Source organism: Hemiscyllium ocellatum, chromosome 22 (assembly GCF_020745735.1).
Source record: "Hemiscyllium ocellatum isolate sHemOce1 chromosome 22, sHemOce1.pat.X.cur, whole genome shotgun sequence".
In the NCBI taxonomy this organism is placed as follows: Eukaryota; Metazoa; Chordata; class Chondrichthyes; order Orectolobiformes; family Hemiscylliidae; genus Hemiscyllium; species Hemiscyllium ocellatum.
Window position 1 is genome coordinate 24,795,456 of NC_083422.1, and position 21,505 is coordinate 24,816,960.

Genomic DNA, 21,505 nt, shown 5'->3' on the forward strand with positions numbered 1-21,505 from the left:
ATTCCACTGATATGGAATGTTAACGAGTATCTATGCCATGGTAATGAATGCAAAAGAGCTTCTCAATCATTAGTGAGGCTTCTTTATAAATGAATACCAAACTTTTAAGCCACTGTTTAAATTTTGCACACCACCCTACACAAGTACATTCCCCTTCCTGCCTTCCCACTCACTCTAAAAAGAATCCAAAAGATTCTGCTCAAAGAGAAGGACAGAATGATTGAATTATATCAAATAGGGATAAAGAGACACAATGGAAAACTAAGAAAATTATGATAAAATGTAAAAATCTAACTTTTTTAAATCGATCTTTGACAATTTGAATACATAAATTAGATAAAACAGTTCAAACTATTCAGCTTTTTCAGAGCCAGAGAGGCATGATATTAACAGTTATCATATTGTGAAAAATATTAATGCTGTTAAATTGTAGAACTAAATTCCTGTCAGAAGTTCATTGGCAAATTAATGTGCAAATGAAGAAAGTTCTTTAAAATAACAGGGAGGCTAAGGGCAAGATACCATTTGTGTAAAGCAAATATTTAAGTGACATAAATTGATCAACAAGTTACAAAGATTCAGAATTGTAACATATCTTAGTCCCTGGAATTTGCTGGTTGCTTTGTCCATTAATAACATCATGCATCATTGACATTTGTCCCATTGTCTATGAATTAATTCTTGGACAGATGTGATCCTACCCTGGACTAGAATCTGGTTCCTACCAAAACAAGCATCGTTCTAATCGCACAATAAGTCAGAATCTTCTACAAAAGCCTAAATGAGGATTTATGCATGTAACTCAAGAGATTTGAGAGTAAGTTTGAATATTTAGTACAGAGATTGGCTTTAATACATTAAATTAGTAGCATTTCTCTGCCACAATTCATCAAATTTTTCTGGGACTTTTTCTGAAGGCATTGTGAAAACATCAGTCCCACAACAACCATTATTTCAATCCCAATTATGCAGGATGACTGCTTGACACATTGTTTTCATTTTACGGCTTACTTCAGGTTATTTGGTTAGTGCAGATGGTTGCAAGTTATAGCATACATTTATTTTGAAATGCCAGCCATTTCTGAATGAGGTGCCTTCAGATGGTGAACAGCTTATAAATATCTACCTGTTGGGCATGGTGGACAAGTTCCATTCGCTCCCTCAGTATTTGTGCATCGCGTTCCCGGAGCTCACTCATGACCTGCCGCTTCCATTGCTCCACTGCCCCCTTCAGCTTCTCTTGTTCTTCTTCAGACAAAAGCTCAGTCATCTTGGCACCAGCTTCTTGCTGCAGAGCATCATATAACATGGCTTCCAGCTCCAGAATCCGCTGTTGTAAAATGAACATGCACATTTCTCATACAGTACTACAGTTACAATGCTGTTGCTGGTATCTGATGGTGGAATAGCTTACAATTTTCAAAGTCAAGAATTGTTTCAACTTAGTTCCAGAACATGAAGAGTGATCGGCTTTTGAAATTAACATTTGTGAAAAATATGCCAACAATTCCAGTGTGCTGAATGGATGCTTCAATTACACCTTCATGTTGTTTCCTGATTTTATTTATTTTGGATCTATACTTCTCAAAACAGGCTCTAGAGGTTTAATGGCTCTAATGAAGACAAACAAATGGAAATTGCACTTTTCATTGTTTTATGTATTTTACTCATTTCAAAACTGATCTGACACATGGCAAAATTATCAAAACATTCACTACTACCTTTAATAAAATACAAATCTGTCATTGAATTATTCAACACATTTTATTATATTCACTATACACTTATCTAAAACATTGTCTTTATAACTTCATTTGGTTTGTCTTTTACAACAGTCAGGATTATTCAAGTTTATAGCTGCTATGAAAATTACAAAGCAGTGGGCTCATTATATGAATGACTGGAATAGGTAATTCTACTGACACATCAAGGCATAATATAAATATATGGTTGTAATACTACATACAGCAATATAGCTCCACTGTCAATTTACATTAGCTAGAAGTGGAAAGAAAGATATTTCCTTAGAGAATTGAGAAATTTGAAAGAGGAGTTTTTGTCTGCGAGGATATTTAGAAATTGAAAGTTCTGGCTCCCATTTGGAAGACTCAGGGTAGAAATCCTTGGCTATGAAAAAGATGCATAGCTAGAAAAGAAGTCTCCAGTGTCACAGTGCATGCCAAGATTAATTATTATCTCCCTATTTAAAATTGACATCAGTCTTTTCATCAAAAAACCCAAACTAAAGTTTGTTGTCCTCTTCAATGACTGTGTCATATTTATCCACCCTTTTCTGGTTGATGTTCTTGTCAAAAGACAAGATAATTAGAGATTTGATATCTATGTTTATTTCCAGTGAGCAAGAAAGGCTTCTTGGAGATTTGGTAATACAATTGGTTTTAACAGGTTTGACAGAATCCTCTAACTCCTACTGAAATAGGTCACTGTTGGGATCAAACTTGGAAAATAATGTATTGTGGTGGCTTACTGTAACACTGCCACATCTAAATGGTCTTGTCAGAGACAGGTCAGACAATGTAGTTGCCACATTGCTGGCAGCAGCAGGTAGTCAATACGTGACAATGAAATGCCCACTTGGTTGGGAAATTCCAGAGTGCAGATGGGTCCCCATTCCTCCTGAGACAAAGCCTGGCAGATGCTGAAGGGAGCCACCTGGTGTTAGGCCATGGGAAAGTCCATCAGCACCTTCTTTAAATTCCAGATCCATGGAGATCGGAGCAATGCAGATATGGCAGCAGGCCACCTGTGATGGTGATCACCCTCCAGGATGATACCCTCACAGTTCAGGATATTTGGAACTTTTAAAATCTCAGATTTATCAGAGGTGTCTCTGTCTTGAAGCTCGCTTGTGATCTTCTACATGCCTTGATCACACACGCATCTCCCCCCGTGTCAATTGTCCAAAATCTGGAATTGACCTGTTGCCTGCACAGCCTGCCCACCATTCCCCACTGGATTGTAAGGTGTTTAAGTGGCTGCCTTTGAGAATATTGTGGCTGAAAATGTGTTGCTGAAAAGGTGCAGCAGGTCAGGCAGCATCCAAGGAGCAGGAGAATAGACGTTGAGCTTTGAGAATATTGTGCAGGGTAACAGACTCCAACATCATCGTGGTAAAGACATGGAAATGGTCTCAATGCCAAGAATTTTCAAAACCACCACCAGTTGGCGAAGGTCTTTTTTTTAGGTTAAAGAACCAGTGTGAAAAAGCCATCAATTTACAATTGTCATCAAGAGAATAAAGAGAGAGATAGAGAGAGATTAGGATAAATAATCATTTATGTTGCGGATTGTTGGAAATTCAATATTGACATCAAGAATGTTTAAGGCAGAGATCATCCCAGAAGGAAGAATGAGTAAAACTTGCGAATGACACCAGCAGTCTGATTTATATTTTTATACTTCAAAAAGGCACTCCACTATGACCATCTCCAGGTGCTTTTTAACTTGCATTCCCTCTGGAATAACATCTATTTAACGGAAGCTGGATAAGTATTTGAAGTACAGGATGAAATAGTCTTCTTCATCTTCTAATCAATCTGCAAATATGTAGTTACCCTGGCTCCTTCCCCACTGTCTCAGATGATAATATATTTGCTTCCACTTAGAAAGTTTAAGGTTCCACAGCCAAGAAATGGGCCATCTTACATTCCTTCCTCATGTCTTATTTTTGTTGGCAGTGCCTACACTGCATAGCCCTCTATCCTGCCATTGTGGTCACTCACAATGTAGTTGCCACATGTGAACTCCATGGCTTCAGGGAACAACCTTGCTTATGGGGGCATAAGGAGCAATTAGGATTAGGTTTGGACAAACACAGCATGGAACGAGATTTAGTAGTTGTAAAACACAAAACTGCCCAGAAGGAAAAACAGTATAGTTTGAGAAAGTATCATATTGGGCGAAAGCAAGGACTGCAGATGCTGGAGATCAGAGTCGAGAGTGTGGTACTGGAAATGCACAGCAGGTCAGGAAGCATCCAGGAAGCAGGAGAATCCCGAGGCTTCCAGCTTCATTCCTGATGAAGGGCTTTTGCCCGAAACGTCAATTTTCCTGCTCCTCGGATGCTGCCTAATGACGCATATTGGTCTCATTTGTTTTGTAAATTTCAATACTGTGCTCCAGTATGACTAGTAGGTTCACTTCCAAGTAATTTTTTTTAACTGATTCTTCCCTCTGGATGGTGTCACCTTTACTTATGCCACCAAGGTTTACCTCGAGAAAAAGACCATATTTCAAGCTGATTCCCTTGTGAGATATAACTGGTATATGCAGCAGTCCTCTGCAGTCATGTCTAGGTTGCTATACCATGGTCTACAGATAAAGAGTGGGAGAGTATGGGTATGTGTAAATGTTACTCCAGTTATAAACGCTTTGTTATGCCTCTTCAAATCCTTCTCAAAAGCTATCAAATAGCTGGCTGGGCTTTGTAGATACAGCTCTCAGAACTGTGGTTGTACCACTTCAATCCACAGAAAATAGGAAGCAGCTGAATTACTTAAAAAGTACAAAATATAATTGAAACTGTAAACAGAAACGATGCGTAATACTGCCAAATAATGCCAGTTTCCTTAGGAATTGCTGTTTTCAGTGTAGTTGAAGGGATCTTCTGCACATATTCAATGTATTTAGCACTTCCCTGATGCTAAGTGCATGAAGTGGCATCAACAGCTATTTTAAAAACTATATGCATATTTTATTATGACCATATTTGCATTATGACCATAAATTGCATCCAATTTGTAGAATGGTGGTCAGTAAGCATTGAGTTACAAACTGGCCTTCGGATTGTGCACCCTACTGACCTCTTCTCCCATTCACTTGACTGCAACCATTAAAACCATCACTATCAACTATCACCACACCTTACTCGAGAGTCATCTTCATTACTTAATTTAAGGCACAGTTTTTATTGAGTTAATAGTTTGCCATGCCTTCAGTGGATGTTATTTTAATAAATCAAAAATGCCAACAAGTTAGTGCCATTTCAAAAGTGAAGATTTGCAGAAAATGAGGAATCGCACCTTATGAGCTTGATCCATGGCCTGTTTCCTGTAGTCCAGTTCTTCATCCAGGTAGCCCTTCTGTTTACTGAAGAGCTCCTGTGAACAGGTAGAGAAATAATTCAGAAACTGCCATGTGTCTTGTGCAGAGGCTTCAATATCACTGACATTGTTTGTGAGTTCTGCTTACCTTTTCATTTTCAATGTCATTCATCTTCTGCTGTAGTGCAGACTCTGTCACCTCAATCTGTCGCAACCACTGGAAGTTGAGTGAAAAATCAAACAACCTCTTACAGAATTTAACAACCAGTGAAATTCAATTCTGAATATGTTTAAATATTTCCATAAAGGACTCCTTTTGGGTTCCCACCTGCCTTACCCACATTAATTATGGATCATCATCAATTAATTACAATCCCAGTTTGGCTTAATTTCTGAATTAAATGTACTTGCAACACAAAACATAGAAAGCTATGTTTCAATCTGACTGTTATGATTACTTTTTCTCATCTAGCAAACATAAAGAGATTTAAATCAAAGTGTTTAATTGCTTTTTCAGAAGGGTGGTGTACGCACCCATGCACTGTACTCACCCACACAATGAAACTAGGAATTATTGGGAGTAAAAAAGAGATTATGTTTAAATTGATATTCTTGTGCAAACCACTGCATTTTTTTAATCCTCCTCTCCTCTCTTTCTAACGCTCCCTTTATTTATCCCACTTGATGTCCCAAGGTAAAATAACTAAATGATTTTGCTGTTATAGACAGTAGGCAACTGGAGGAGTAGGCAAGTGTCTGTTCCATCTGACGTTTGTCCAGTTAACAGCAAAACAACTTTCTTCTACAACATATTTTGTAGTAGTACTAGAATTGTTTGACAGTATACAGTTACTCACATTAAAATTAACACTAACCATGATATTCATAGTCACGTAAATTCCTGATGTTTTCCGCAACATAGGAATTAGAATCAGTATAAATAAAATGGGCATAAAGTATGTGTTGAATTGATAGTTCACTTAAAAAGACACATACCATGTTCAAATATGTACTTGAAACTGAAAAAGTCAAGAGTATCCTTTATATGATTACATCTGTGGATTTATAGCAGCATTTTTGGTTATTTCTTAACCTTTCTCCAGACTCTTTATAATGTTTCACCTCTCAGTTTACTTAGCTTGTCATAGAGTCATACAGATGTACAGCATGGAAACAGATCCTTCGGTCCAACCCATCCATGTCGACCAGATATCCCAAACCAATCTAGTCCCACCTGCCAGCACCCGGCCCATATCCCTCCAAACCCTTCCTATTCATATACCCATCCAAATGCCTCTTAAATGTTGCAATGTCAGGAGATTTTGTATCAGGAGTTCTGTGACTCTACCATTTTGTTGGTCCATATTGGAATAGAATAACTTTCACAAAGAGAAATTACTTAAGTGTTCCATAAAGAAACTGAGGAGGAGCAGTGGGCCTAAGGCCAAGACCATTGGCCTGCACTCGAGGTGAAATGTATCCAAATATGGTTCTCTCATCTCGATATGAAGTCAGAGGTCTATTACCAAGTAATAGCATATGGTGCAATGAGCAGACAGTCAGATGCAGTAATTGCAGTCATCATCAAGTGAACCCTCTAGTCGTCTTGCTTGTGCCCCAGAAATGCTTTTGACCCAGTGTGAGACACTTCGTAAACACCCAACACCAATGCCAACTTGGGCTGGAAGTCAAATGCCAAGATGTGAATAATTCTCACTCTGTAGAATTCAAACATAGCCTACACAAAAATGGCTTGATATGTTTTACATGCACAATTAACATCCCTGAGAGTCCAGTCCAGTTGCTTACATTTACTGCTGTTTACTGTCTGTACTTTAAGCTGCAGGGCATGAATTTTATGAGCTTGATTGCCATTTTTCAACAAAATAATGTATGATTCAAACTCTTTTTAATGTACCTTTCTAAACATTGCTTCGATTTCTTTCACTTTCTTTTGACATTAACGCATTCAGTGCACTCATTCCTTACAAATCCTTGTTCGACTCAAGTGCTTAACGTTTGTGAAAGATTGTTTCAAATTAATCAACAATTAAAAATGTTACCTTTTCTGCCAATGTCAAAACTGTTCGGGCCTGAATCACAACCACTTGTTCCTCATTGGTCAAGTTCTAATTAACAAGTAAATAAAGAAAGAAAATAATTAAAATTAACACTTTTTATATTTTCTTCACATCCTAAACACTGTGTGCTTCTTTCCCCTTTCCTTGCCAGTGATTTATTTTAGCTGAAAATGTGTTGCTGGAAAAGTGCAGCAGATCAGGCAGCATCCAAGGAACAGGAGAATTGACGTTTCGGGCATGAGCCCTTCTTCCTGAAGAAGGGCTCATGCCCAAAACGTCAATTCTCCTGCTTCTTGGATGCTGCCTAACCTGCTGCACTTTTCCAGCAACACATTTTCAGCTCTGATCTCTGGCATCTGCAGCCCTCACTTTCTCCTACTGATTTATTTTATCTCTGTAAAGGAATGAGTCATGCAGACAAACAAACCATACACTCAGCGAGATTCAGAATAAATACATGGCAGCACCAATAAACCCAGTAGTTGCATCCATTGACATTATTGTGGGTGGTGTGCCCAACCCAGCAGAAATGGATGAGCTAAGTCCGCAACTCTGTTCAAAATGTAGATAATTGTTTTAATTAGGGCAAATATAACACAAATATGTACCTCCTCTAATTTGATAAATGATTGAACTTCTGTCTGACTGACCAATTGCCCCTTATAATTACAACTAAGTTGATTGTGGTCAGTCTGAAGATTTTGCATCAGTTTACAAGACAATTTGTTTTGAATAGGAAGACAGACAGTGTTAGTACGTGATTGAAGAAGATTGGCAATGGCAACTTGATGGAGATTGTTTAGCCCCACAGGTATCTCCAAAGCGACTACTGACTGTGGTCAGAAGTAGAAGTGATTGCACAAACCCTGTCAATTACACCAAAACCTCATTAATATTAGCAAGATAGCATTCTAAATCTATTATTGTAGAGTCTGGTTAATTGTAGGGATGAATTTCATCTGCATTGACCTTCAGTATATTATTTCTCAAAGTTGAAAGCAATGGAGAAATGGACTCAAGCTCATTAAGCCAACACTGCGCTAGTGTTTATTTATAGTATACATAGAGACCAGTTCCTCATGTCTCAATGGGGTCAAAAACTATATTTTGACAGTTTTCAGCATATTTAACAAAGGGATTTTTATTTATTCAGATATCTAAGATACACTACCTTTCATCGTGGTGATATTTGTTGGGGAATTTTGAATCAAGATATTTACAGCTGGTCCAGCAGCATCTGAGGAGGAGGAGAGTTGATGTTTTGGGCATAAGCATTGCATCAGGACCTTTGCCCAAAATGTCAATTCTCTTGTTCCTCAGATGCTGCCTGACCTGTTGTGCTTTTCCAGCACCACACTCTCGACTCTGATCTCCAGCATTGGCAACCCTCACTTTCTCCTCAAGATATTTACCCCTTGCAGCACCTCAGGTCAATATCTGAGTATGTAATATTGAACACAGCGACAATTTTTTTTTGTCAACATCAGAATGCAGCAGAGTAAATATACAATGTGCAAATACAAAGTTAATAACATTTGTTATGTTTTGGGAAAGTCTCTCTATTTTCAGGTGAAATGGAGGAATGAAGGGAGGTCATGTGACCAGCTCTGAATTCTGCTGATCGCTAGCTTGGGTGACTTGGTTGCTATGGGAATAAAGGACTTAAGTGAAGAAATTTGCTGAGTAGGTGAAGGATGTTCAAACGAATAAACAATGGCAACAGCATATGTGCTGACAATGGGTATGCTATTAGTCTTCAAGGTGCACAGGGGAGGTGTTAGGAATATCACATTTTGTGAATGGTTAACCTTTATAGACAATTTCAAATTAAAATGAACTGTGGAGGGTGTGTGGCTTAGATAATAGCCAATTAGCATATCTACCTGGTTACAAGGCTCATGTGATTTACATGCCTTAAGGAAAGAAGAAGTCTATAGTGAGCCATTGTAGGTTTGAGTTGCAGGTTTTCCTAAACCTCACAGACATATTCAGTTACAGGAATCTGAGAGAAAGATAATGTCTATGGAAGAGGTACACATTTGGATCAAAGATACTAAATTCATCAGGATTTAAACAAGGCTGGAAGATTTCCCTAGTATTCGCCTAAAAATGGAATTGCTAAGATGATTCTCCCTGTGGAATTCAGTGCAGGGATTAGAAGTTACCTACTGGCAAGGAAAAAGAAAGCAATCCATTGGGAGTTGAGAATAATTTTGGAGTAATTCCTGAAGATTAAAGTTTCTAATTGCAAATGCAATAACATAATTGTTGAGATGGATTTTTGGGCAGTTTAAAAGTTAGAAGGGGTATCTTTTTCTACACTTTAAAATGTAAGTTATCCAGTGAATAGAGTTGCACAATGTTGCTTTTAGTGTTTATTACAGTGAAATTCTGAAAATGTGAAATCTTGTCATGTGATCCTTCTAGTCAGACACTGGAAATATAAATATCTTTTTTAAAAAATCAGTCTTCATGGGAATTCTAACAAGGATAATGTCTCAAGCCATAAACTGTCAACCATAATTATTATGGATAAAGTACATGATTTAATAATAGTCACAGTCTAAATTCACAGCAATTGAGTTCCCAACCATTCTTATAGCATGATTTATGAGTGGGCAGCAGCAGCCCAGGTTTCCCTGAACATTGGATTCTGGACACCAGTGTAGCTTTTTTATTCCATCAGAATTCCCAACCTGAAGCCACTAGATTGATAGACTTGGCTCTTTGTCAGGTGGGGAACTCTGGCGCAGAAATCACAGCCAAGGATAAGACAGGTTTTTTTTTTAGACTTACAGTGTGGAAACAGGCCCTACGGCCCAACAAGTCCACACTGACCCGCCGAAGCGCAACCCACCCATACCCTTACATTTTACCCCTTACCTAACACTACGGGCAATCCAGCTTGGCCAATTCACCTGACCCGCACATCTTTGGACTGTGGGAGGAAACCGGAGCACCCGGAGGAAACCCACGCAGACACGGGGAGAACGTGCAAACTCCACACAGTCAGTCGCCTGAGTCGGGAACTGAACCCGGGTCTACAGGCGCTGTGAGGCAGCAGTGCTAACCACTGTGCCACCGTGCCGCCCCATTTGTGCTGCTACATTAGACAGCGTGAGGAAGTGAGCGGAGCTGTACTGCTCAGACCTCTGGAGCTAATTGTGAGGTAAGAGGAGACAGATTGGGGCAGAGGCATAGGTGACAATCTGCTTCATCCTTGGAAGACGAGGTCAGATAACAGGATGGAAAAGCTCAAATCATGGTGAAGGAATGAAGGAAACAGGTGGTCACAGAGGAAGCAGCCATCATCTACAAATACTGCTGAGAACCAACTTCCTGGATTTCCTGAGGCCATGGTTAACATTAAAATAGGGGGGAATAAATAAAGTATACAACTTATTAAAAATAGCGCTATAAACAATCCACCTATGTCTTGTGTATGAATTCCACTTAACTGTACAAAAGTGAATGGACATGAACTGGGAACTCATTTGTTCCCTGTAAGTAGCAACAGGCTGAAACTGTGATTGCTAGTTTAGGAGGTATCAGTTAATTGTGTGCAAGTGTATAAGTAAATGTCTTAGTGTATAAAGATCATGGCTGGTTCTGGTCTTCATCACCAGGTTTGCTGAACAGTGGTGAGTTGGTTGTCTATTGTCCATTTTTCTATCTTTGTTAGAGTGATGGTTCAAGAGAGCCTCAGGTCAGGTCTGAGATTTTAGAAATAATTACGTTTGACCCAATCAAAACCCACCTGTTTTGAATCATAGAATCCCTACAGTGTGGAAGGAGGCCATTTGACCCAACGAGTCCACACCAACTCTCCAAAGAGCATTCGCCCAGACTGTGACTCAATGGTTCAACAGGAGAGAAAGAGTGCTCCAAAGTTCTTAAAAACTGCACTTGAAGTGGGAGGTTGAGAAGTGCAGAGATGTCCCCCATTCACAGAAGGCACAAAGAGATACTTAGAGATATACCATGGGATTCAAAAGCCTTTGCAGTCAATGCTGAGGACTTGAATGTAGTGCTATGAAAAGTTTTATGATCCCACACAAATGCCAAAAGTCAATGAAATCATTTTACATTCCAATCTTACCAGCTGAATCACAGCTTCCGATAATGCTCAATGTGCTATACATCTTCACTCACTTAACAAGAGTTTCTCTCAATCGAGAATCATGCTGAACATTGACAGCTTTGCCTCAGCCTCACTCAGTAAGCACTGATGCAAGCTGAACATCCACAGTTTACAGTTATTCAACCGCAATAGCCTTATCATCAAACAGATTGCACTACACTCATTTGTACCCTTCCCACTCTCTCGCAGAACAAGCTGATGCATAACCAGAGGGAGCAGAATCTAAAAATTCACTATCTTTGGAGTGGGAGTGATTGAGCTAGACACGAGCACTGAGCTGAAAATGAAAAAGTTGGCGATATACCTGTGTCTGATCCATCATCTCATATCGCACTCACCACTCCTCCACAACGACCTTCTCTGATTTACAACTTTCAGATGATGGAAGCATGCAGTTGTTGCTTTCGCCACCTCCCCTCAAACATTCTCCTCACAAGTAACCAAGAAAACAACCTGACCAGGCAATGTTGGAAGATCAAGTGGTAGAAGAGCAGGAAGGTAGTGATGAAATAGAATCACTGCCACTTGCTCTCACACTGGCAGCACTCTCACACTATTCACAGACTGACAGGGCGCTCACTTATGATGACACATTAGAGCTGGGACCTGCATGGTGAGAGGTAGCAGGCAAGAGTAGACTTCAGCAAGTGCTGGGGTTAAGGATAGTTTTAGGTACCAGACTGTGCTAGCACTTGCTAGAGTGTGAAGTGTAGTGTGAATTTTGATCAAAAGTACTCAGGTGAACACCCTGTTGAAGTGGCTGACAGAGGTAGGCTTGATGGTTGTGTGTGGTGAAGTGCTTGGTGTATTGGCACACCTAACGAAGCAGTCAGTGGCAAGAAGCACGTAAGAGTCAGCCTCTAATTGGGCACAGAACTTTTCACTGTGATTGCAGCCTTTCCTCTCCATTTGGGAAGTGTTGGCCAACTCTGCAAGAACACTTGTGAACTTTTCCATGATACAGTGCCTGACTGTACAGGCAGAAACAATCCAAAATCTAGATTATGCAGTGGAAGCTCAGATTTCCAGCATATAGCTGTGCCCTTTAGGAATTGACCAGCTCAGAAAGCATTGGTTGCTGTCAAGCCATTCTTGACGATGGACATGGAGGTCCCCCCTACCTCCTTGATACCTTCAGTGTTTCCTACGAGGGCTGTTCAATGTGAAGGACTACTGATTCATCAGCAGCAAGTATCAGTACTTGGTAATTAGAAAGAGATTTCCTTGACTATATTTGGCCTTCTGCCATGAAACATCATGGTGTCTGTGGTCACTGTTGAGGACTCCCAGAGCGATTTCCTCCTAAACAGGTACCACTGGTAGCCTCTGGTGTTAGGAGTTTGCAGGATCGACAGGCCTTACTTTGTCATTTCTGGCGCCTCAGTCTATGTCAGATTCCATTTGTGTGACTTTTGTGTGGTTTGACACACTAAACAGCTTTCTCAATTATTTCAGAAGATAATCATGAGTCAATCACCTAGACCCAATAATCTTGGCAGATTTCCTTCCTTAAAGGACATGAGTGAATCATAAGGATTTTTAAAACAATTGTATGTGGCTTCACAGTCATCATTAGACCTTTAATCCCAGATTTTTTTCAAAGTTGAGTTACACCATTTGACATGGTGGGATTCAAATCCCCAAGGCATTAGCTAAGTCTCTGGAGTACTAATCCCGTGAGAAGACCAGTACATCAATGCCTCCCCTTAGTGATGACGAGGTTGTACAGCATGCAGCAGACCATTGTAAATTTTAACATGAACTGTGATAGCACTATCAGTCTCTAGAGCTATCCAAGCAGTGAAAGAGTTTTCTTTTATAACAACTCTAATAGCCTGTTCAATCACATTGTGTGTGACTGCGTGATATTTTCCATTCTGCTGGCTGTGCTTGGCACATGATGGAGTCATGAGTCAGCTGGTCAGCGGCAATGTGGATCAATAGCTACCCCGGCTTGCTCAAACGTAGATGGCACAGAGAACTGGTGTGGAACAAAAGAATCTCAACTGCTGCCAGGATTTAAAACAAAAATCTTCATGGGATGTGGGCATTGCTGGCTAGGCCCAGCATTTATTGCCCACCCCTAATGGCCCGAAGGGCAGTCAAGAGTCAACCACATTGCTCTGGGTCTGGAATGACACGTAGGCCAATGGATCCATAGTTATCATTAGATCCTTAATTCCAGATAGCTTTTATTGAATTCAAGCTCCACTATTTGCCATGGTAGGATTCGAAATAGAGGCCCCAGTATTTTTCCCTGGCTGTCTGGATTAACAGTGCAGCAATAATACCGCAATGCCATCAGCTTCCCATTTACTAAGCACTGGTCTGCATGCTGCATATACTGACTAGTTATCAAGGCAGTGGAGTCCACTCTGGTTGTGCTACATCCCACAATTGACCTGCAGTACCCAAGATAGAGACATATGCCCTTTCAGCAGCAGCTGGCATTGGGCAGCCTGCAGGTGTTGTGAAATCACACGTGCATTCGGCCAGTTTCTCTCTGGTGAGGGAAAATGAAACATATTCAGCTCTTGCTGCATACAGAATCTGCAAACTCCGCTATGGCGAAATGGGAGATATTGCAAATATCACGTGACTGACAATCACCTGCACAGACAGCGGCAATGTGGTCCTTCACCTTTTCTGGGCAGCAGTTCGGATTTTTAAAGGGGAAGGCTTCTACAAGAATCTCTTGATGCCACAGGGACTTTCGATAATTAGGACAGATCACATGGAGGCGATGGGGCCTTGACCATCAGCTAGAGATCTAGTGAGATCCCTGGCCATGTTTTTCGGGGAGACAGGCTGCCATCTTGTGACACTCATATACTTAAAAGGCCAGAGGGTGCGCCTTCCCCCTGAAATCCGTCATAAACAGGTGGCCATTCAGAACTCTTTGACTCTGAACAACATCACCAGGTCGACAGCGAGGGCAACACTATGGCTTTCAGCATCTCCCACGCTTCCTGTGGACCGTCATTCAGGCTCTGCATAACTTATGTGAGGGATCCTCCTCCCCACGCTGCCCACACAATAAGGTTTATTTATGGTGCTTCCTGCTTGGAGCAATGCAGGGTTAATACCAGTGGTAGCAGGATGAGGATGTCCATTGTGCATTAAGAGTCCACTTAAGAACCACAATGGACTGTGAGGTGGCAATGCCACCTGCAGGCCTTCCTGACAAGGACTGCATTGGAGCGAAGGTGCAAAAGTGACTCACTTTTCCTCCACCTGATTAAATGCCACCCCCTAAACCACCCCTCCATACCACCCATGTTGGAGCATACATGATTCTAGCTACTCTTTCTCACTGATATTGAGGGAGGACAATGGGTCACTGAAGACCTTAAATGGACATGGCTTCCTACGGAGGACTCTCTTCCCCTTTTCCAAGTTGCTTTGTTCTTTTCCAACAGCTTGCCCTTCTCTGGAATACGTTTTCTCATTCTCTCTGTCTGCAGCAATCCCCAGGCTGGAAGCCAAACTTCACACCTATTCCCGGGAGCAATTGGAGATCCAAGCAGAACTCTTGATGTCAAGACAAAATCCTTCAGCGTGTGTGTTACCTCAATTCCTGCTACCTTGCACAAATTTAAATAATCACGATGCACCACCAAATGCTTTTATCCACTCAGCAGCAGCCAACTGAAATCAGTTGACAACTAACCTGATGGTGTCCCCTCCTGGGGATGGGGAAGGGGTTCACTAGGAGGGATGGTGGAGGGGAGGGTCATGTGAACACACATTCAGCTGTGCCCAAAGCAGAAGAAGAACATCAGTTGTGTTACTGAGATTGAAAATCGCACCGTCAGCATCAAATCAGCCTAACATAATGACCAACGTCGCTTTGCACTCAGCACATGTATTCTGTGCCCATGTTGACACAGTTCCTAGAATGATACTCCATGTAGTCAGGAGCAGAACTGTACACCAACAGCACAGACGCCATTTTGGAACTGAAATGGCACCTGCCAGACTAAATAAACACTTGGCAATCTGTGGCATAAGAGTTTGCTGTTGTATAACACACAAGGTTGATTAATACTAATTATAAAATTCACTCAGGCAAATTCCCCTGACAGGATTATAAAACAGAAAAGAATTCATGCATGATCAGAAATGCAACCTACACTTACGGCGTTATCTCCTAAAATATCCAACTGTTTCATGAGGTCTGCTATTGTGATGTCCTGAAAAGAAAAGAAGGAAAATGATTTAAAAAAAATGTCTTCTGATGCATTAAACATCTCAGTCTGTCTCATTATTAAGATGAATTAAAGTTCTGCCTTCTACGGAAGTGCGGCAAGAGGTGGCACCTACTTGTACTCCTTCTGCCTCACAGTAGACTTGGAGAGGACTCATTTCCTCTGGAAATGGGATATGATGAAAATTAATGGCAGGTGATCGTCGTTCACGTTCCTGAAACACAATAACACTTTTTTGAGGAAAATAGGTGCCTTTTTTCAAATTGAAAAGCAAATCCTGATAAGGAAAAGGAATTCTTTAGTGTATAAAAGCTGTAGCTCAAATCTTCTTGGGGGTGGGGACTGCGAGGTGAGATCATTGAGTGGGGATTGTTGAGTTGTATGTGGAAGTGGAGGTAGATGAGGGAGTGCTGAGTGGGTGAGGAAGGGGTGGGTAGAGATGGGAGATAGCCTAGACCAGGTCCTAAGCCATTGATTTAAAGTTCTCAGTAAAATTATCCAAATCTCACATCAAATTCAGGCATCTTCCACAAGTCTTCAATGGCTGAGTCAGTGTTGGAGGTAGTTGCTCAGAGTTCAAGGTAGTGTATCTTAATCATTGGAAATGTGAATTTCATTTGCAAGTATTCCACATTTGTGACCTGGGACTTTGTTGTGATCTTTAGCTGTAACAATGGCAAATATCTCAATTTTTGTTGGTTTACAATTGAAAGACCCAGTCCACTAAATACTTTATCAAATGAGTAGCCATAATGAGGTTGATCTGGGCTAATAATTTCACCATGATTGCACTGGCATTCCCAACATGGAACCACTTAGGTAAAACAAGGAGTGGGGTCCTTTGAACAAATGGTAAGAAAACATGCTTTGCAAAGTTTTGAATGAATGCATCAAGATCATAACATTGGCCTGGAATTTGTGATAGCAGTAGCAGTGAAACTATTCATATTTGCCATCATTGCTCTATAAATGTAATAGTCACCTCTAGTGTCCCCCTGCTCCCCCACAAGGTGCTATAATCTTCGAAAAAGCAACCTACGCAGAATCAAAGGTCTGACGCAAATGTTAATCTTTTATGCACTATTCTTGCATAACAATTGAAAATAATAAGCCTTATTGATTGACGTAACTGAGACTTTAAAACATATTGAATTATAAACTTATGAACAACACCTCTGGTCCCGAAAAACTAATTTTATAAGTCTGGACCGCAGTCTTTCAGAAAAACAGCAGAATTTCCATCTTTTTCATTTTTAAGGTATATTTATGATATTTCAGCTTCTACCTCAATTTTATGCATATGTTCCTTTTTAACTACTTGTAAAATGATTAAAATGTGAATTATAAATATTGCCTTTTACTTTCTGTTTTGCTGCCTGTAAGAATTCTTCAATCCAACTGGTTGGTCAGTTGCCTTGCTAATTGCACAGTTCCTGAACATTGCAGATTTCTGTGATGTCAGATTCAAAATGCACAAGACTAGCAGAAATTGACAGTCTTGAGCCTGCTAAGATTTTGTGAGTAGCTTTTATCAAGGATAACAAGGATCCTGTCCCTTCATTGTTGACCACAAAATCTGGTCCAAAGTGATCTAATTTTTGGCAGCTGCATCAGTCTATCATAAAGCATGTTCAGTAATGTAATAGCTCAGCTTATTGCATCATGAAGAATGTTTCTGCTCCAGGCAGGTACAGTGATGTGAATTAATTAGTGAAGATTACCTCTTTTCAGCAGTTCTACTGTAATTGAGAAAGATGTGTGTAAAAATGAAAGGAAATCTTCATCAATGAACTTACAATGTTGTTATATACCATGCAGAGAAATTCTTCCCCATCAATGAAATAGGAAAAGGCAAAGAAAATCCTCAAATTTGTCTTACTTCAAGTTCTAGGATACGAAACTCTAAAAGCTCATTTTGATCTTTCACATCCTGCACATCATGTCTAAGGCGGTTTTCCTCAAACTCCATTTGCCGAATCTGTGAAAATTAAAAACATCACATTCATTTTCACTCCTGTTTCTGTTCAATCATTGAGGATGCCTTGACTTTGAATCAAGCCACATGGAAATTTAGATAGTGAAGTGATGTTTTATAATTCTACTTGCGTTTGGAGGAAAGAGATACCTTTTCAAGTAGTTCTTGGTTCCAGCGATAAAGTGCTTGTTTCTCCTCGATCCATTTCATGTCCTCAGAAACAAAATGGACAAAACCTGTTTTTGAAGTTCTCAGGCAGATTTTAAAATGCTTGCTGTTCATAACCCAATCTATAATGAATGTGGTTTATATGCTATTCTTAAATGTCAAAATACAAAATGAACAGTTTCTTTAATTACTATGACTAATCTGGGCTTTCCAATGCTTCCCTATCCTTGTCCCCCTCCCCTTTCTCCTTCTCATCTACACGCTGCCCTTCAGGTATATTATCCTCAGGTAGGATCAATTTACACATATATGCAGATGACACCCGGTTCAATCGTATACACCACTGTTAACACACAAGCATCTCCGTGCTGTAAAACCTTACTTTGCTGTTACTGATTTCTTCAAATTTTGTGAATCAGAAGCTTAATTGGTAACTTTACAGGCAAGTATTTATGTTAACTCAGTGGTGGCACGGTGGCTCAGTGGTTAGCACTGCTGCCTCACAGTGCCAGGGACCTGGGTGAGTGTCTGTGTAGAGTTTGCATATTCTCCCCGTGTCTGTGTGGTTTTCCTCCAGGTACTCTGGTTTCCTCCCACAGTCTAAAGATGTGCAGGTTAGGTGAATTGGCTATGCTAAATTGCCTGTACCGTTAGGTCATTAGTCAGGGTGAATGTAGGGGAATGGGTCTGTGTGGGTTGCTCTTTGGAGGGTTGGTGTGGACTTGTTGGGCCGAAGGGCCTGTTTCCACACTGTAGGGAATTCAGTCATGATGAGTACATATTGTGGATGTCTTTGAGGTTACACATTTTGATGTGATATTTTTTGAAAGGTCCAAAATTATAGACACGTCAGACAAAACATTTTTAATTCTATAGATATTAGTCTGAATATCATGAAAATAATGTTAATAATATTTAAATGGTATAGGATTTGAATAGGGAACCACAAAGAAATTACTGTTGAAAACAGATTTGGAAAACCAATTTTTTTAACTCTTTTAGAAAATGATTGTGTCCAACCTAGCATCATGAAACAGAAGCTAATGATGCAGTAATTCGGCTGAAGTGTTCTTAATATAAATCTATGACTCAAATAATGCATGACTTTCATTTGCTATTTTGTCCATCTATTATTTTAGTTTTCACAAACTTCTATGCAATATCTCTTATCTATCATTTCCATAACATTGTGATTAAAAACTCATTTTAAAGCTTTTAGCTGGTGGAAGGTGAGAAAATTGTAAATACCTGATTGTTCAAAAATAGTCGACCCAAATGATTTTAAGGCAAACTGCATCTAGAACTTTGAAAATTGACCTAGTCATTTCCTTGATATGACAAGAGAATCCTGAAGATGATATTTGTGCACCAAATAGAAGTCCTTTGTGCTGGACAGATTCTCAACATTATACTCAGGAAAGATAACTCAAGATCACCCACCAGGGTTTCAGAAGGCTGTTTGATTTAATGTGGTTAATTATTACCTGCCCCTGTTGTGCAAGAGCCTTTTCCAGATCTTCAATTTTAGTTTGATATCTGTGGTTTTCTACCTGTAATTGTTCACGAGTCTAAAAGAAGAATATAAAGGGGAAGGTGAACAAATATTTCTGCTACAATCACCTTTTACAAAATGTTAGTTTCAAACACTATCTGCTCTGCTATATGCCCATATGAAAACTAAAATATCCTAACATGTTGCACTAATATGCCTCAGTATGTGCTCTTGTGGTGCAGTGATAATATTCCTCCCTCTATGTGAACCTAGGAGGCCAGGTTCAATTCCCACCTGCTCTAGAGCTGTGTCATAACATCTCTGAACAAGTTTGTCAAAAACATCTGTATTGTACATTAATATCTTTGGCTTCCTACCAACCATTCTTACTTTTTAAACCAAAGATGTTTGTTTTGATTTTGAAAAAAGTGGTTGAGAGTGAATTTAGAGATCTCTGTTCATGCAAAAGAATCAGCTAATTATTTGAAAAAAATTGCTGTCTAATCATGCCTATGAATAGGGCGGCACGGTGGCACAGTGGTTAGCACTGCTGCCTTACAGCGCCAGAAACCCGGGTTCAATTCTGCCCTCAGGCGACTGACTGTGTGGAGTTTGCACGTTCTCCCCGTGTCTGCGTGGGTTTCCTCCGGGTGCTCCGGTTTGCTCCCACAGTCCAAAGATGTGCGGGGCAGGTGAATTGGCCATGCTAAATTGCCTGTATTGTTAGGTAAAGGGGTAAATGTAGGGGTATGGGTGGGTTGCGCTTCGGCGGGTCAGTGTGGACTTGTTGGGCCGAAGGGCCTGTTTCCACACTGTAAGTAATCTAATCTAATCTAATACTGCAATAACTGAACAGGTACAGCATCATCTTTAACCAACACCTCAGCATTAAGAAGGACTCACTTCCACTCCAGTTGGATGGCTTCTTGTAATTCCAACGCATGATGTCCGTACTCTGCCACATGGGGGGCAGCTGGTAGGGTTGGCAGATGATATTTTCAGTGGTTTTTGTGCGATCCCCAGCACAGTCGCTGCATGATTTTGTCTGGCTGTTGCTGTCATGAATAGGAGCCTTCTAGGGCTTTTTTTAAGCTGCGGAAGTTTACAGTTAATGATGTGGCATGTGCTTCAGGACTTTGGCCTGATTTTAAAAACAGCATGTCAACGACGTGTTCGCAAGCAGGATTGGGACAGAGGAGACAAGAGTTTTCATCATGTCCAGAATCAATCAGGATGTTCAGGGAACAATTGCCCTAAATCAACCTCAGTAAAAGATGGTGTGAGTGATATCTCCACTTCGCCAGAGGGAAATGTCTTTAGTGAAATCTACCACCTGCTGCAGTCACAAATGCAACCTCAGAGGAAGTTGAGGGTAACACAGCCAGTGCCCATGGAGCTGATTGTGGCCATGAGGCTGTCTGGTGTCTGGCATCGACCAGGAGTACTTGGTAGTTTCAATATCACCCAGTTTGCCGTCAGCTATTACAGACAGGAAGACATTTACACTCTTACGAAGATAGGCTGAGGGACTTGAGGCTGTTTTCGTTGGAGAGAAGAAGGTTGAGAGGTGACTTAATAGAGACATATAAGATAATCAGAGGGTTAGATAGGGTGGACAGGGTGAGCGTTTTTCCAAGTATGGTGACGATGAGCACGAGGGGACATAGCTTTAAATTGAGGGGTGATAGATATAGGACAGATGTCAGAGTTAGTTTCTTTACTCAGAGAGTAGTAAGGGTATGGAATGCTTTGCCAGCAATGGTAGTAGATTTGCCAACTTTAAGTACATTTAAGTTGTCATTGGACAAGCATATGGACGTACATGGAATAGTGTAGGTTAGATGGGCTTCAGATTGGTAAAACAGGTCGGCGCAACATCGATGGCCAAAGGACCTGTACTGTGCTGTAATGTTCTATGTTCTATGATTCTCTAGAACTGAATGTACTTCATTCTGTTTTGCCAGTGATGAGCACACAGCATGAACATATAACCTTGTGCGATTTGCAGACTTCATGCTGGTACTGAGTGTCATTGATTGTACACATGTAGCTTTCCTGGCACTGTATATCAACTGTGCCCCATACCATAACCTCAGGAAAATTGCACTACCTCAGTGCCTGTTTGATATGTGACCATACACTGTGCTTCCTGGCATTAAATGCCATGTATCACTCCATTCTAAGGAAATCCATGGTGCTTTCTGCATTTGAACCATTACAATAAATTAGAGGTGGAGACTGGTGGTAGGCGTTGTTGATGTGGTTCATGGCTCCAGTTAGCAATTTGTGTGCTTATGGTCAGCATGGAAACAATTATGCTCATGCTGCAAGATCAATGTGATGGAATGTACCATTGGTACACTGAAAGGATGTTCCC

The 21,505-nt window shown here is 40.5% G+C and overlaps 1 protein-coding gene across 18 annotated transcripts in view; it reads right to left on the reverse strand.

The window, feature by feature from the left end:
• The window catches only part of jakmip3 (Janus kinase and microtubule interacting protein 3), a 184,523-nt gene that overhangs the window by 15,566 nt on the left and 147,452 nt on the right, over positions 1-21,505 (reverse strand). For 7 of the 18 annotated variants that reach the window (XM_060842412.1, XM_060842418.1, XM_060842410.1 and 4 more), the window contains 9 exons: positions 19,121-19,204; positions 17,619-17,681; positions 17,373-17,471; positions 15,609-15,707; positions 15,419-15,478; positions 7,127-7,192; positions 5,212-5,280; positions 5,043-5,120; positions 1,127-1,330 (listed from right to left, as the gene is read on the reverse strand). In XM_060842412.1, the coding sequence (XP_060698395.1) occupies positions 1,127-1,330; positions 5,043-5,120; positions 5,212-5,280; positions 7,127-7,192; positions 15,419-15,478; positions 15,609-15,707; positions 17,373-17,471; positions 17,619-17,681; positions 19,121-19,204 (822 nt within the window). Of the gene's footprint in view, positions 1-1,126; positions 1,331-5,042; positions 5,121-5,211; positions 5,311-7,126; positions 7,193-15,418; positions 15,479-15,608; positions 15,708-17,372; positions 17,472-17,618; positions 17,682-19,120; positions 19,205-21,505 lie in introns of all 18 variants that reach the window. The other 11 variants (XM_060842413.1, XM_060842414.1, XM_060842411.1 and 8 more) reach the window with 7 other exon arrangements.